We start from the raw sequence: 14,879 nt of genomic DNA on the forward strand, positions 1-14,879 counted from the left end.
TTAATCTTTGGTTAAAAACTATAATCAATAAATACGGTATAATTTATATGGTAGGGGAGAATGATTTCTTGAAAAAGGGAAACCTTAATAATAAATAAATGCTTTTATTAATTTTTTTAATGATCTAGATATACTGAAAGTAGTTTGAAGTCGGTTAAGAGTAACTATACTAACTTGTTTAAAGCAATTTAATTTATAATTTTTTTTTCGGCTTAGTCCCTAAAATAATCTGGGGTCGCCACAGTGGAATGAACCGCCAACTTATTCCGCATGCTTTACGCAGCGGATGCCTTTCTAGCTGCAATCCATCTGGAAAACATCCATACACACCCATATACTACGGACAATTTAGCTTACCCAATTCACTTGTACCGCATGTATTTGGACTGTGGGGGAAACCAGAGCACCCGGAGGAAACCCACACGAACGCGGGGAAAACATGCAAACTCCACACAGAATTGCCAACTGATCCAGCCGAGGCTTGAACCAGTGACCTTCTTGCTGTGAGGCGACCGCACTACCTACTGTGCCACCTAATCCAATTTAATTAAATTTAATTAAGGCGGTTCATTCCGCTGTGGTGACCACTTAAACAGAGACTCGGCCGAAGGTTAGTATATGGTTTAATTTTCTTGATATTACTGTTCAAAGTTATTTAAAATGAAGATAATGTTACAAAAAGTAAAATGATTCATAAAACATTTGTTGCAATAAAAATAACAATTGAAAAAACATTTATTAAGTTTTTTAAAATTGTTTTTTTTTTTCAACTCGAATAGTTTTTTTTCTACCTGATGTATAAATATTACTATAAATATTCCTTTTTAAAACACCCTTTTCCTTTTAATTTGTGTAAATATTGCATTATGTTTTTATCAGCAGCAGGGTGGATTACTGTAACTGCCTCCTCACTAGCCTTCTCAAAAAGACAGTCATACAGTTGCAGCTCATCCAGAACGCTGCTGCCAGGATATTGACCAGAACTAGAAAATCAGAGCACATCACACCTGTCCTCAGGTCTTTACACTGGCTCCCTGTTAAATTCAGAGTTAAAGTATTAAAGTAATAATACTTGTCAATAAATCATTAAATGGCCTAGGACCTCAATACATTACAGATATGCTCACAGAATACAAACCTAACAGATTACTCAGATTATTAGGATCTAGTAAACTAGAAATTCCAAGAGTTCAGTCAAAGCAGGGTGAATCAGCTTTCAGCTACTACACCCCCACTGCTGGAATCAGCTTCCAGAAATGATTAGATGTGCTCCAACATTAGGCACATTCAAATCCAGACTGAAACACATCTGTTTAGCTGTGCCCTTACTGAATGAGCACTGTGCTAAGTCCGACAGATCACACTATTATTATTATTTTTATTTTTTAATCTTTATTTTCTTTTTCATTCTTTTATAATCTGTTTTAACAAATTTTTATTTGTTTTTATCTGTTTTTTTATCATTTTAATATTGTTTTTTATTTTTCTTATACTTGTCTTTTTTATTCCTGTTTATATAAACCGCTTTGAATTGCCACTGTGTATGAAATGTGCTATATAAATAAACTTGCATTGCCTTGTTTTAACACATTTTAATTTATTACGTTTTATCTTTTATTAATTATTTATATTATTTGTTAGCATTTTCTTATACATGTTTCTTTTATTCCTGTTTAAGTAAAGCACTTTGAATTGACCCTGTGTATGAAATGTGCCATATAAATAAACTTGCATTGCATTATATATTACTCTTGGTTTCCAGTAAAAATAACTAAAATGTAAATTAAAAACTATTTTAAGTATTGTAATAATATTCCTAAAATTGTTTTGTTTTAATTCATTTTTAAAAACCTTTATTGTGTATAATGTCATTCAGTGTATTCTATATTCCTCATTCTACATTTCATATTATTATTATTGTTAACCTAAAATATTTTACATTTATGTCAGTTTTATTATCATATTTGAAGCTAAAATTTAATTTTACATTATCAATAATTTAAAGTTTCCATTAACAACTAAGCTCTCAAAACATAATTAAAAGTTTAATAAAAAAAAGTTTAAAAAACTCTGGTAAAGAAAACTCTTTTTGCAGTATAAACGTTGCTGTAATAGAGTCAAACACTTCAGTACCTTTAATAAACACTGAATGAATTCCAGCCATTTCATGCATTCTTGCTTAGCCATTTTCATTCCTTTTTGTTGCAGGAAAGATTAATGTTCACCTGGTAGTGAAAGCGCTGTGCAGACTGACCGATTCCTCCTCCTCTGACCTGCACTGAGACGTGGCCGCTCTGTTCTCCGACACTAGCTGCAGTCTCACACACAATACTGACGGCACACATACACACACAACACTGGCTTAATACACAAATCACCACACTGCACCACATTAAAGGCACAGTTCACTCAAAAATTAACATTTAAAATTAAAATAAACATTTTCTGTTGAACACAAAAGAAGATATTTTGAAGAAGTTGGAAACCTGCTGCCATTCACAGTAGTAGGAAGTAAATACTATGAAAGTCAATGGCTACTGGATTCCAACATTCTTCAAAGTAACTTCTTTTGTGTTAAACAGAAGAAAGAAACTCAAGCAGGTTTAAAACAAATGGTGGTGAGTAAATGATAGCAACATGAATTTAAGGCAAAATCAAGCAAACTTTACAAAATGTTTTCAATTGTCGCAGATTTCCCGGTCATTTTGAGCAGTCAGGACATGTTTTAAAGTCCCACCACACCACAGAGCACCATCTTACGGCGGCCGAAAGAGCTTAATGTGCTGCAATTTAAGAAAACGCATGCAATTGCAAAAGATACTAGCAAATTAAAAAAAGATCTTTATCAGTTTGACAACACACGTACTGCAAATCCTCACAACGCAAACACATTAAGAGAACAAGCTGCAATTTCTCAAAACACATGCAAATAGCACAGAACATATGGAAATGTTTCAAGGGGACCCAAAAATGTGATGGACCCGGCTGAGATTTGCTTAAGCTGGGGCTGAATTCGCCTATTATTCAGTAGGTACTGCATTGAAATTTAAACGTACTACTCAGCAGTTAGAAAAGTACGTTTTATACAGTATGAATGCGAGTAGTATGAATGACACTCAGACGTACTACATCCGCCATTTTGTCATGATCACGTGACCTACCAGTGTCAGTTGCATCGCTTCACTCCCATTCATGAATTCTCTCATGGTGCATTACAGTATAGCGTAGTGTCCATCAGAGGCACACTTTAGAATCTCGCCGAAAGTAGTCCGGGTACTTCTCACATATACTGTTTTTCGAATTCTATGACTTTGGATATACTACTTGGCTCCCTTACTGTTTTTAGCGCACTATAAAGTATGGAATTAAGCATTTTCAGAAGCAGCTTTATAGTGCCGTGACTATCGCTCAGTGAAGTTGTAGGTGATCATTGAAGAGTGGGTTTTTTGTTTAGTTTGATTTTCAGATTACACAATTCCCTTGTCTGCCATATATTGTTAGCCTTAAGGCTGATTTATACTTCTGCATCAAGCGCATTCGTATGCTACGGCGCAGCCCATGCGGTGACGCATAACCCTACGCCATGGCCGTTAGCAGCGCTGACGCGCAACTTTCTAAAAATGTAACTACATGTTGCAACGACACGTAGCGCAAGCTCTGTGATTGGTCGGCTTGGTAGAGTTGACTAGTCTGGGCGGGGCCGAGAGCTGTGCGAGCCCGATGGAGCGACTGTTTACTAGTGTAGAGGCCCGTGAAGGAGCTCCGCATGGAAAGTTTTGGTTTGCGTTTACCTCATGGTTAAAGTTGTTGCATGTCCGCCGGTTCCAGCCTCAAAATGAGTGAGTTTGAGCCACTTGAACATTAAGGAAGCGTTCAGAAAAAAACAAAACACCAACGAAGAAACTCAACACAGAGGAACATTAACACCTTACTGCCAACTAGCGTTTCGGAAGCGTTATTGCAGAACGACAGAAACAGAGTGCAGAAGTATAAACCAGTTCGTCATGTTTTCGTGTCCCCTTGAAACATTTCCCTTGTGTTCAGTGCTATTTGTATGTATTGTGAGAACCTGCAGCGTATTTTCTTCATTTGTTTGATTTGTAAAAATTTGCAGCGTGTTTTCTTAATTTGTTTGCATTGTGAGGATTTGCAACACGTTTGCTGTTCAACCAATGAAGATCTGTTCTGAATTTGCTGGTGTTTTTTTGCAATTGCAGCACATTAGGCTCTCTCAGCCACCGTACCATCTGCATAGTATTACATTCAAAAACATTACAGTATTCGCAAACAGAATGTGCTGTTCTAGAGTGCAAAGCCTCAAAACACACTACTTATTGGTTGTGTGATCTGTTTTATGTGACATTATCACAATACGCCTTCAAAGCCTGTTCAAACTAGACCACATGAGTTGTATTATTCGCTTCGATCCTTTATATTCTATATATGTGTCTGCTGTCATAAGTTTAGCTTTCTTTCTCTCTCTCTCTCTCTCTCTCTCTCAAATACACACAAACACAGGCACGACAGACATACAAGCGCACACACATATAAGTGCACATGCTCTGCATTATTTCCGCCAATGTGTTCAAACAGCCATCATCCAACACAGACTGCATTTATTTTCAAACTACTGGTCTTATTTAAAATATGGTGTAAACTAGTTTTACTCTGTTTCTGTCAGTGTTTCCTTTATATAAATTACAGACTACAGAGATCAATGATACTTTAGGTCACAAAAATTAAAAAACTAAAAACTAAACTACACTGTTCCAGTTACTATGACCATTTATGTGAAGCTGCTTTGACACAATCCACGTTGTAAAAGCGCTATACAAATAATGCTGAATAGAAGAAAAAAAAAATTATAATTAAGATGTGTAAATGTTTCACAGCAAAACGATAAAAGCAATGTCGCAAAATCAGCAAAAACTTGCTACAAAACTTACTATTTTAGTCACAATAATTAATTTGTTTCGCCCAAAAAATCCCAGAGGCACTATTTAATACACTGTTATAAACCAGTGCTAGTAATGTGATGAGATTAGTTTGTGGTGATGTACCTGGAGGACACCTCGTATCTGTCTGGGATGACGGAACAGGAGACTCCTGCTACACTCACTGAGTGCTGGATGTCTTCAGCTCTCTGGCCCAGATTAGAGCCAGACACGGTGACCACTGTGCCGCCCTCCACTGGACCAGACAGAGGCTCAATCTGCAAGAAAACAGAAAAGATTTACATGTACAATGAATAAAAGCTTCAGACTATCATGAATGCACCCTGTGGAGTAAAGGTAATACTGCTGACATTAAAGATTTCACGTCATATGACATCAATGTATTGTCAAGAGTTAAATGTATTCATTTAGTTTGGTCTCTAGATGTTATTTTTACTCTGAAAATGCCAGTTGCTGTCAAATTGCATTTTCATAAATCTCCTAGGAGACAATTTGAGCTAAAAATCCTCTTTAATGCCCTACTAAAGAACAAAAGTCACCTGCATCTTGAAGGTGCTGAAGTTAAGTAAAGTAAATATTTTCAATAAATTATCACTTTAGCCAAGACACTGCAGGTGAATAGGGAGAATATTTTTTATAAATAAATAAAAAACTTATAGTTATGATCATGTTGGAACAAAGGAATGCACTACTGATACTAATAAACAGCCATATCGCACTGCAATACAATAAGTGGTGCAGTGGGTAGTGATGTCTCCTTACAACAAGAAGGTCACTGGTTTGAGCCTCAGCTGGGTCAGTTAGCATTTCTGTGTGGAGTTTGCATGTTCTCCCTATGTTGGTGTGGGTTTTTCACATGCTCTGGTTTTCCCAACAAGTTCTAATATGCCCCAAGGCATATAAGAAACAGACTATATCAGTCTGGTAAACCGATACACTGTGTGTTAAAACTAGAGCTTTAACGACATCATCATCATAGATTCATTTAGTAGCGAACTTGCGTTTACTTACACTTTTCATAAAAATTCATAAAACATTTTTTTGCTGCCACTTTCCGCACTTGTGTGCGACACACCTTATTCTTGCACGTGAAAACGGTTGTTTCTTGATCGGATACAGTTGCGGGCCGGAAGTTTATTTATTTATTCATTCATTTTCTTTTCAGCTTACTCCCTTTATTAATCTAGGGTCGCCACAGCGGAATGAACCGCCAACTTATCCAGCATATGTTTTACGCAGCGGATACCCTTCCAGCTGCAACCCACCTCTGGGAAACATTCATACACACTCATACACTACGGACAATTTAGCCTACCCAATTCACCTGTACCACATGTATTGGACTGTGGGGAAAACCAAAGCACCAAGAGGAAACCCCCGCGAACGAGGAGAGAACATGCAAACTCCACACAGAAACGTCAACTGACCCAGCCGAGGCTTGAACCAGCGACCTTCTTGCTGTAAGGCCACAGCACTACCTACTGTGCCGCTGCGTCACCCTACGCAGCTGGAAGTTAACGATAATTATTTATATTATTTATAAAATTTCCTATTTATTGTATTTTATTAACGTCTATTAATGTCCAACTCTAATCCCAACCCTCACAGTAAGGTAAAAACAGTAGCTGTACAGAGTATTATTTATGTTATTTATTAAATTACCCAATACATTTTATTTTTAACGTCTACCCCTACCCCAACCCTAAACCCAACTGTCACTGTAAAATACAGTAAAGTACTGTAAAAATATTCATTATTGTTATACAGAGTCATAAAAAATGCTGCTTTATTAATGTGCATGTGGCACTCCTAGCCAGCCGAATATTCACTCTAGACTTTACCGAAATTCTCCCACAGTTTTGGTGTTGCTACTTCTGAATGCAGCCCTCACATGACAGCAGAGAAAAGCACAGCCAATCACAATGTTCATGTGTGTTTGAGGGGCGGTGTGACTTGAGGAGAGAATGCGATCTAACCCTTTCGTCATGCCCAGATTAAGCACGATTTTTTGTAAAATAAACTTAATTGGACTGATAAGTAAAATATAAATCTAATGTAATATTATTAAATGTCTCTATTGTCACTTTTGATATAAACATCCCCTTAAAAAAGCACAAAAGCACATTTTTCTTAATTTATCTTCCACCTAGAAACCAAACAGAAAACTGGCAACCATATTTAAACTCCAACACTGCAGATTTTCCCTAAGGTAAAGGCTCAAGTCACTGCACGCAAATGGCTATGAGGTCATTAGCTCATCATGTCAGGTGAAAATCTGTGATCTGTTTGTACATGCAGCAGACAAAACAGTTACTGTATAAATAAGCAGGTCAGACTGGAATTGAAAAGCCCTCGGGGTGAGAAAGCGCAACATTTAAAAGACAAGGGTCACCCCTTCAAGGAGAATAATGTTTATTTAAAAAAAAAGAAAAAAGAGGATTTGGAAAGAATCTTCTCACAATTAAGTTTAGGCAGTTTTTTACAGGAACACTTCACACAAAGGAAAGATGGAATAATTAGGTTAACTAACTTCTGTTAGCTAAAATAATATAAATTGTACTGTATAATATAAAGGGGAAATACAGTGTGAGTCTGTGTGTGTGTGTGTGTGTGTGTGTGTGTGTGTGTGTGTGTGTGTGTGTGTGTGTGTGCATAGTATTACTATAATTACATGCAATCCTAAATAATATATCACATTTTGGACTTGGCTTTCCATTTAAATACTTGCAACTCCAATATTTCATTTTTTATTTTTATATATTTTTATCTCTTTGAGATATACTCATTTGACTGTATACTCATTCATTTTTCTTCGGCTTAGTCTCTTATTTTTCAGGGGTTGCCACAGCAGAATGAACCACCAACTATTCTGGCATTTGTTTTACGTAGTGGATGCCCCCCAGCCCCAACCCAGTACTGGGAAACACCCTTACATACTCACATTCATACGCACACTCATACACTACGACCAATTTAGTTTACCCAATTCACCTATAGCGCATGTCTCTGGACTGTGGGGGAAACCGGAGCACCAGGAGGAAACCCACGCCAACACGGGGAGAACATATATACTATATATATGACTGTATTATAGCTTTATATTGGGACGATGACTAAACATCAATCAGGGACTGTTTTACAGCAGAAGTGCACTTGAATTGAATGTATTGCCCAAATAGACAACTCTTGTTATTACCATTCACCATAGAACAGAACAGAAGGGCACAAGTGAAAGATCAGTGTCCAGGATTTTATTACTCTTTATCTGTTCTTTGCATGTTACTTTACAAGCTTTTTCTTTTTCATTCATTCATTCATTCAGTTTCGTTTGACTTAGTGCCTGAATTATCAGGGGTTGCCACAGCGGAATGAACCGCCAACTATTCTGTCATAGCCTTTACTTTTTCCCCTCCCAAAAACAAAAACCTACAGTGTCATTTGCATGGGTTGCCATCCTGACCTTTATCCCTTTAGGAAAAGCAATCTGCGCAATGTCATTTCCTCACCGTGTGTATGTGAGGTGCAGGGCAGGTCTGCTGGACATGTTCAGTGCAGGAGCTCTTGTAGACGCAGCTGGAGGGAGACCCTTCACACCACACACACCCGTACTGCGGATCAGCCGTGTGACAGCGACTGCAGTCTGAGCGGCCCACAGAGCAGTTATACAGCCGCACTGCAAAGACAAAGAACACGTAAAACAAGTGCCTTTATTATTTCTAGAACTAACATACAATCACAGCGATCTGAACTCATGTGATACGTCAAGGTTCAACACTGTTTCCACCTGGGGTTGGCATTCAAATCTGTTAGCGTAAGTCATAGCTAGGGATGTAACGATTCACCTGACTCACGATTCAATTTGATTTATGATGATACTAATCTCACGATTCATGATTTAGTCACGATTTAAAAAAAAATATTTGAAACAAATTTAAATTTAATATTTTTTTTTTTCTAAAATGCTGCAAAATTTTTAGCAAAATAATATATTTTCTGCCATAATTAAATTGCTTTTTTGAAAACAATAAATAAAAAAGGAACAATACAAACTAAAGAAGACTCTTTAATATAAACAGACTAAAACTGTGACTTTGGCATTTATAAAAAGAAAAATAAGCATAAGCTGTTTCCTGGTATAAGCTGAGGTCTTTGCGCATTTACAATGTCCCCTACTGATGAGAAAACTCTTTCACTGGAGACTGAGATGGCTGATGTGGAGTGGTAAGCCTTTCCTAAAACAGAGAGCAGCATGTAGAGGTGGCCCTCTGATCCAGGGGACTGGCCACTGGCGTTAAGTTACTGATGATAAAATTATATACCACTATATAATAATTATATAGTAGAATAGAAGCATGAGTTGAACATGATTATGAAGGTGAATAATCAATATTACTTGTATAATTATTTAGTTGCAGAGGAGTTGCAAATCACCCTGCCCGCATGGTTTGGCTTATTAATATTTGTTTTTCGTGTAGACGTCCGTGACAGTAGTTTTTCACTGTGCTGACGGTTTATGTGCATTATATTTGTTGTTCGGTTAGTGTAAACAAAAGTCTTTTTGCAATATTTGGACAGTTTGCGTTTGTCCAATGCACTTCACCAGTGTCATTTTACGGCATGCAATAAATTCCAGAGGTTTCATTACCTCAACGTAAAACGGGCGTGGCTCGGTCAGTGTTTGGGAAACGTCCCCTTAAAAAACAAAAACAATACTGAGAGAGGTCACCGATCATGTGCAGTACAAGTTCTTTTTTTGCGCGGTCATTTCAAACAGGATCATTATGGATAAAGAACCTATCGCGGTGGATAACGAAGGAAAAAAACAATCATACAGGTTATTTTTTGTTTTTATAATGTTATATTTTAAAGATTTCAGCTCTATTTTGACAGTCCAGTCAAAACGCAGGGCGCAAACGCTTTCAGGGCGTGTCAGGACACGTTTTTGCTAATTTAAGGACGGGAAAATCTGCCTTGCACCGTGGCGCATGGTCTAAGAGGGTTGAGTTTGTTTTCTTAATGAGTTATAGGTGTGTTTTGAGTATAAACCAATTAGAGTCTCATCTCTCATTCCCTTTAAGAGCCAGCTGCGTCGCGCCAAGAGCGCATTCGCTATTTACAGGACGCAAAGTAAGTCTAAGTGAGCAATAGCCTCACTTTAATATAAAAATTATTTTCTTACGGGCCGCGAGGAACACACGTGTCAAAGGAAAAGCAGCAATTTGCAGCATTTTTGGAAGCAAATTTTAAATTCCACAACTTGTGGGTGCACGGCTCTTTGTTTCCATTATTTTAAACTTAATGGCTCACGTTAAGCACGTTTGAATGTTACAGGGAGCCTGCAATACATTAAAACTTTTCTTTGTATACAACAATTGGCAGTAAGCGTGTATTCTCTCTCTCTCACGCACAATTTCAATATATTGTGACAAATATCTAATTTATTGTTAATAGGCCTAAATAATGGCCTATATTTTAAAATCTGCAGTTTCCTTTCAGCCTTTTCTCTTGCTTTGTTGTGAGCCATAGTTTTTGATTATTATGTTTAAATTATTAAATGTTTGAACTTTAAAATCTAACGCTACTGTGAACATAGCTGTGTCTCATTTCAGAGCGTTTTCATTTCTCATAGTCACCATTGTAGCACACAAACTAATCAATGCATCTATGCTCGACTTTCAGGGTTGTATGACAGTAACATGCATGAGCAGTAATCTAGATTATTTAAACTCAACTCAGATTAGTTAGATCAAATGATCTTCAGCTTGCTGTTATGGAGCCAATTTAAGCGTGGACGTTTAGTTTGGCTCATTGAAGTCAGGTTTTTGACTTTAGTCCCTGCTTTTCTAAAAGACTTTTGTGAAGCAGCCCCCTCGTCACTGATTTTAAAGAAACGTGATGATGATATTTCCATAATTGAGCAACCCTACAAGAGTGTTCAGTGTGACAAGTGAGTACTATTGAATAAATGAACCCATATTACAGTACGCAGAATGTTGATGGCTGCTACAATTTAGATCGTAATCTAGGTTTTGAACACCTTGTTTTGGTGTGCTTCCCCACAGTACATCCCATAATGATCATCTCGTGTGCTCTCAGTAAGCAGATAATAGCTGGTCTTTTGTGACATGAACATTTACACTATGAAAGCAATCCAGTCAAATGTGTTTTCGACTACCTCCTGAAGTGGTCAAAAGTAAACACCATATTTACATTTGCATTTAGCAGATGCTTTTGTCAAAGGAACTGTTAGTGCTGAGAGAATTTAAAGCTAGAAAAACTTTTTTTTTTCTGCTCAAGTGACCAAGGATGGGTTTTCAGTTGTCTTTTGAATGATACTATTGAATTTTCTGTCTGTGTGGGAATGGGAAGATCATTCCACCAGCGAGGAACATTTAATATAATGTTTTGAAAACTGACTACAAGGCGATGCTCACCTTTCAACCAGAGACTCCTATATTTACACCTGTATTTAGCATTGTCCTCTTGTGTTGGCCAGTTTGACATGGTATCTTAATGCTAGGTGTTAGTTGGGCTACAGCATATTGAAACAGCTAAAATTTAGAAATTATTGGCTACTGTACCATGCAGGTCTTCTGGGTAATCCATCTGGAAGGAGTCCCTCCTCCTGATGGAGATCATGCTCTTGTATTCCTCCACAGCAGCAGAGTATGAGTACTTTGAAACCGAAATGCAATCATAGTTTAATTAAGCTACTGCAACCACTTGTAATCAATATTTGGGTTTTAGCTCAATTTGTTGTGCTAGCAGACCTGGTGCAGCTGGCAGGTGATAAAGAACAGAGATGGCTGAGTATCATCCCCCTCCACAAACGCGTCCACCACCACCGATCGGCCCTCGATCACCAACACACACTGGTAGTCAAATTCTTTGTCCTTGAAAGACACATACACAAACATTTATTGCCCCAAAAAATCATAATCAGTTGAAATTCTTGATTCTAATTAGCTAGAAGGTACAAATCATTTTATGCACCAGTCAGTTTTGATTACTGTTTGAGTAACAAGCATAACCAGTAGTAACCAAAGTAAATCAATCACACCCTTATTCATTCCTCTGTGTAATCCCAAGGTCATGGAGTTGTTCTTCACTAGGGAGCCGATCATACAACTCACAAATATGCTCAAAAAATGTTGCGAATAACTAACACGTTACCAGTGTTGGGCAAGCTACTTGAAAAATGTAGTGAGCTAAGCTATTAGCTACTCTACTTAAAATGTAGCTAAATAACCACAGAATAAGCTGGGTATTCGACGGGTGTTTCTTTGCCTTTGCATTTAAGAACACTTTTTATGTGATCTTTTAATGCACAGTGATCTATTGATTATCCCTTACATAATATTAAAAAGAACATGCACAATATACACAACCGGTCAAAAGTTTGGGGTCAGTAGGATTTTGAAATGTTTTAAAATAAACTTATCCTAATATTTATTTAATCAAAATACAGTACGCATTGTAAAATTGTGAAATGTTATTGCACTATAAAATGACTGTTTAAAAGTAGTTTATAATTTAATTTAACAATATATTCCAGTGATTTTATTGATGAAATTTCAGCTTCATTACACCAGTCTTAAGTGTCACATGATCGTTCAGAAATCACACTAATATTAATAATTATATTATATATTATACATAATAATAATAATAATAATAAGTATTATTATAATTTTTATTAATATTAATTTAATAGTGATAAAAGCAATAATGATTGGAGTAATAATTTCATTTGAAAATACATACAATCAAAAAGTATTTAATTAGTATTTTAATAATTTTCTTTAAAAAAATACATATTAAAAAAAATTAAATAAAACATCCCAAACTTCTGACCGGTAGTGTAAATGGCAAGAGAAAGTTTGGCGTTAGTAAGCTTTTTTTGTTTTTGTTTTTCTCTGAAAATAATTAATACTTTTTCAACAAGTATTTATTTAAGTGACCCGGACTGACAAAAAAAAATTTGCATAAATCTTCTAATCTATTAGTACATTTTACTACACTTTATATTCAAATCTATACGAATCATTTTACAGCTTTGGAAATTCTAAAGTTCAACATTTCTTGATATTTACTAAACTAGACAGTTTAGACAATTGCACTGCAATGATTTAACCCTGCAAAACATTTTAACACTGGGCAAAAGTTTAGTGCATAAATCTACGATTACAAAAAAAGCTCACAAAAAAATCTGATTAAAAATCAGATTAGTCTGACAACAGCAATCTAGGAGGCAAAGACTTTCAGAAGGTAGAGTTCCATTATTTGGTACAAATAGTGTTTGCGCGTGTGTCCTTTTTTGGCACATAAAGATGTTCTTGAAGCTTTTGTTCGATAACAATTGAACCACCGATGACACATGGAATGTTTTGACAAAGTTTTTGGCTCCTTGTCTGTACTTTGAACATCTCAGGACAACTACTATCTATGGAGGATGTGGGAGCTCTCAGATTTAATCTAAAATATCTTAATTTGTGTTCTGAAGACAAACAAAGAAAGGTGTCAGGAGATTGGAACAACATGAGGGTGAGTATTTAATCAATCACAGAATTTCGATGTTTGGGTGAACTAACCACTTTAATCAATTCTTGTACTGTAGATCAGGGCCCTGCATAGTTCACTGAGCTGTATGTTTTAAAGAAGACTGAAGAACTCAATTAGTTTGATCAGTTGTGTTTAATTAAGGTTGGAACTAACTTAAGCTGTGTCTCATTTAAAGGTGAGTCCTTCAAAGTCTACACAGGCCGAACTAAGCGTTTTGAAATTAGATGATCTAGCCCAGTGGTTCTCAAACTTTTTTCACCAAGTACCACCTTAGAAAAAAATCGTCTCTCCAAGTACCACCTTAAGACGCTATTTTTTAACCAGTATTAAAAAATAGCGTCGTAAGCCTAATTAAGCAGCTACAGGTGTGCACAGTTTTAAAACGATGCAGATTACTTCCTATTAGTAAGAATATGTATTATTGTCAGTCACTTTAAAAATTTGAAAGTCTGAACATTAACTATGCTTGCAGATAAAAAAAAAAAAGTTTTAGTTAAAACGTGCTTTTAAAAGTTAATAAAAAAATGGTGCTGTTCTTAAAAAGTAAAAAGAAAACTGCTGTACTTAAATCTAAAGTATTCATAGTAGCCTATTCATCAAAAGCTGGAAATGCTGCTTGGAACTTATAAATATAGGCTATATGTCATATTCATACACTTTAAGACAAATCTTGTAATAAATGTTAAATGTACATATGACAGGGTTCATACAGGCACAGCCTAATGAAAATCAATTCCAGCACCTTTTTTTTTTCTTTTCAAGACTGACATGCTATGTATTGAAGACCTGAAATGTATTCTCAGCAACCCATAAAACATTGCATAGGAATAGATACAAATAAAAACGATTAATAATAATATTTATTAATCATATAATAATAGTATAATAAACCTGCACTAAGTGCTTGTGAAATCTTTTTTGTACTCAAGTAAAAATACTATTACACTGCTAAAATATTTTTTTTTAGTAAATAATACTAATATTAGGTAAAAGTACAAATTACTCTTTTAAAAAGTACTAGTTGGTTACTTTTGAAAAAAAAATCAGATTTTCATTATGAAATCACTTTTTTTTAAGTGTAAACCTGATTTAATGGTTTGATTGCTTACATCCCAAAACTAGATGTATAATTTGCACTAACAAAGGAATTATAGTCAATGTTTCCTTTCATGACAATTAATCTTATTCAATAGCACTGGTAAAACTACCAAATAATCTTTAAAGCCATAGAGACACTTTTTTGCCCATTTTTAAAAAAATATATTTTTAAGCTTTGAAAGGTTAAATTAAAGTATATAGTAAAAAGATTTAAATTTAGCCTTTTATTTACATATTTTACACTATTTTCTTTACAATATGGCA

The 14,879-nt window shown here is 35.8% G+C and overlaps 1 protein-coding gene across 6 annotated transcripts in view; it reads right to left on the reverse strand.

The window, feature by feature from the left end:
* The window catches only part of plxnb1a (plexin b1a), a 199,131-nt gene that overhangs the window by 35,624 nt on the left and 148,628 nt on the right, over nucleotides 1–14,879 (reverse strand). For all 6 annotated transcript variants that reach the window (XM_087306601.1, XM_087306600.1, XM_087306598.1 and 3 more), the window contains 5 exons: nucleotides 11,726–11,848; nucleotides 11,537–11,630; nucleotides 8,462–8,628; nucleotides 5,061–5,212; nucleotides 2,226–2,331 (listed from right to left, as the gene is read on the reverse strand). In XM_087306601.1, the coding sequence (XP_087162727.1) occupies nucleotides 2,226–2,331; nucleotides 5,061–5,212; nucleotides 8,462–8,628; nucleotides 11,537–11,630; nucleotides 11,726–11,848 (642 nt within the window). The remainder of the gene's footprint in view (nucleotides 1–2,225; nucleotides 2,332–5,060; nucleotides 5,213–8,461; nucleotides 8,629–11,536; nucleotides 11,631–11,725; nucleotides 11,849–14,879) is intronic.

This window comes from Danio rerio, chromosome 23, assembly GCF_052040795.2.
Source record: "Danio rerio strain M-AB ecotype USA chromosome 23, GRCz13ab, whole genome shotgun sequence".
Taxonomy (NCBI): Eukaryota; Metazoa; Chordata; class Actinopteri; order Cypriniformes; family Danionidae; genus Danio; species Danio rerio.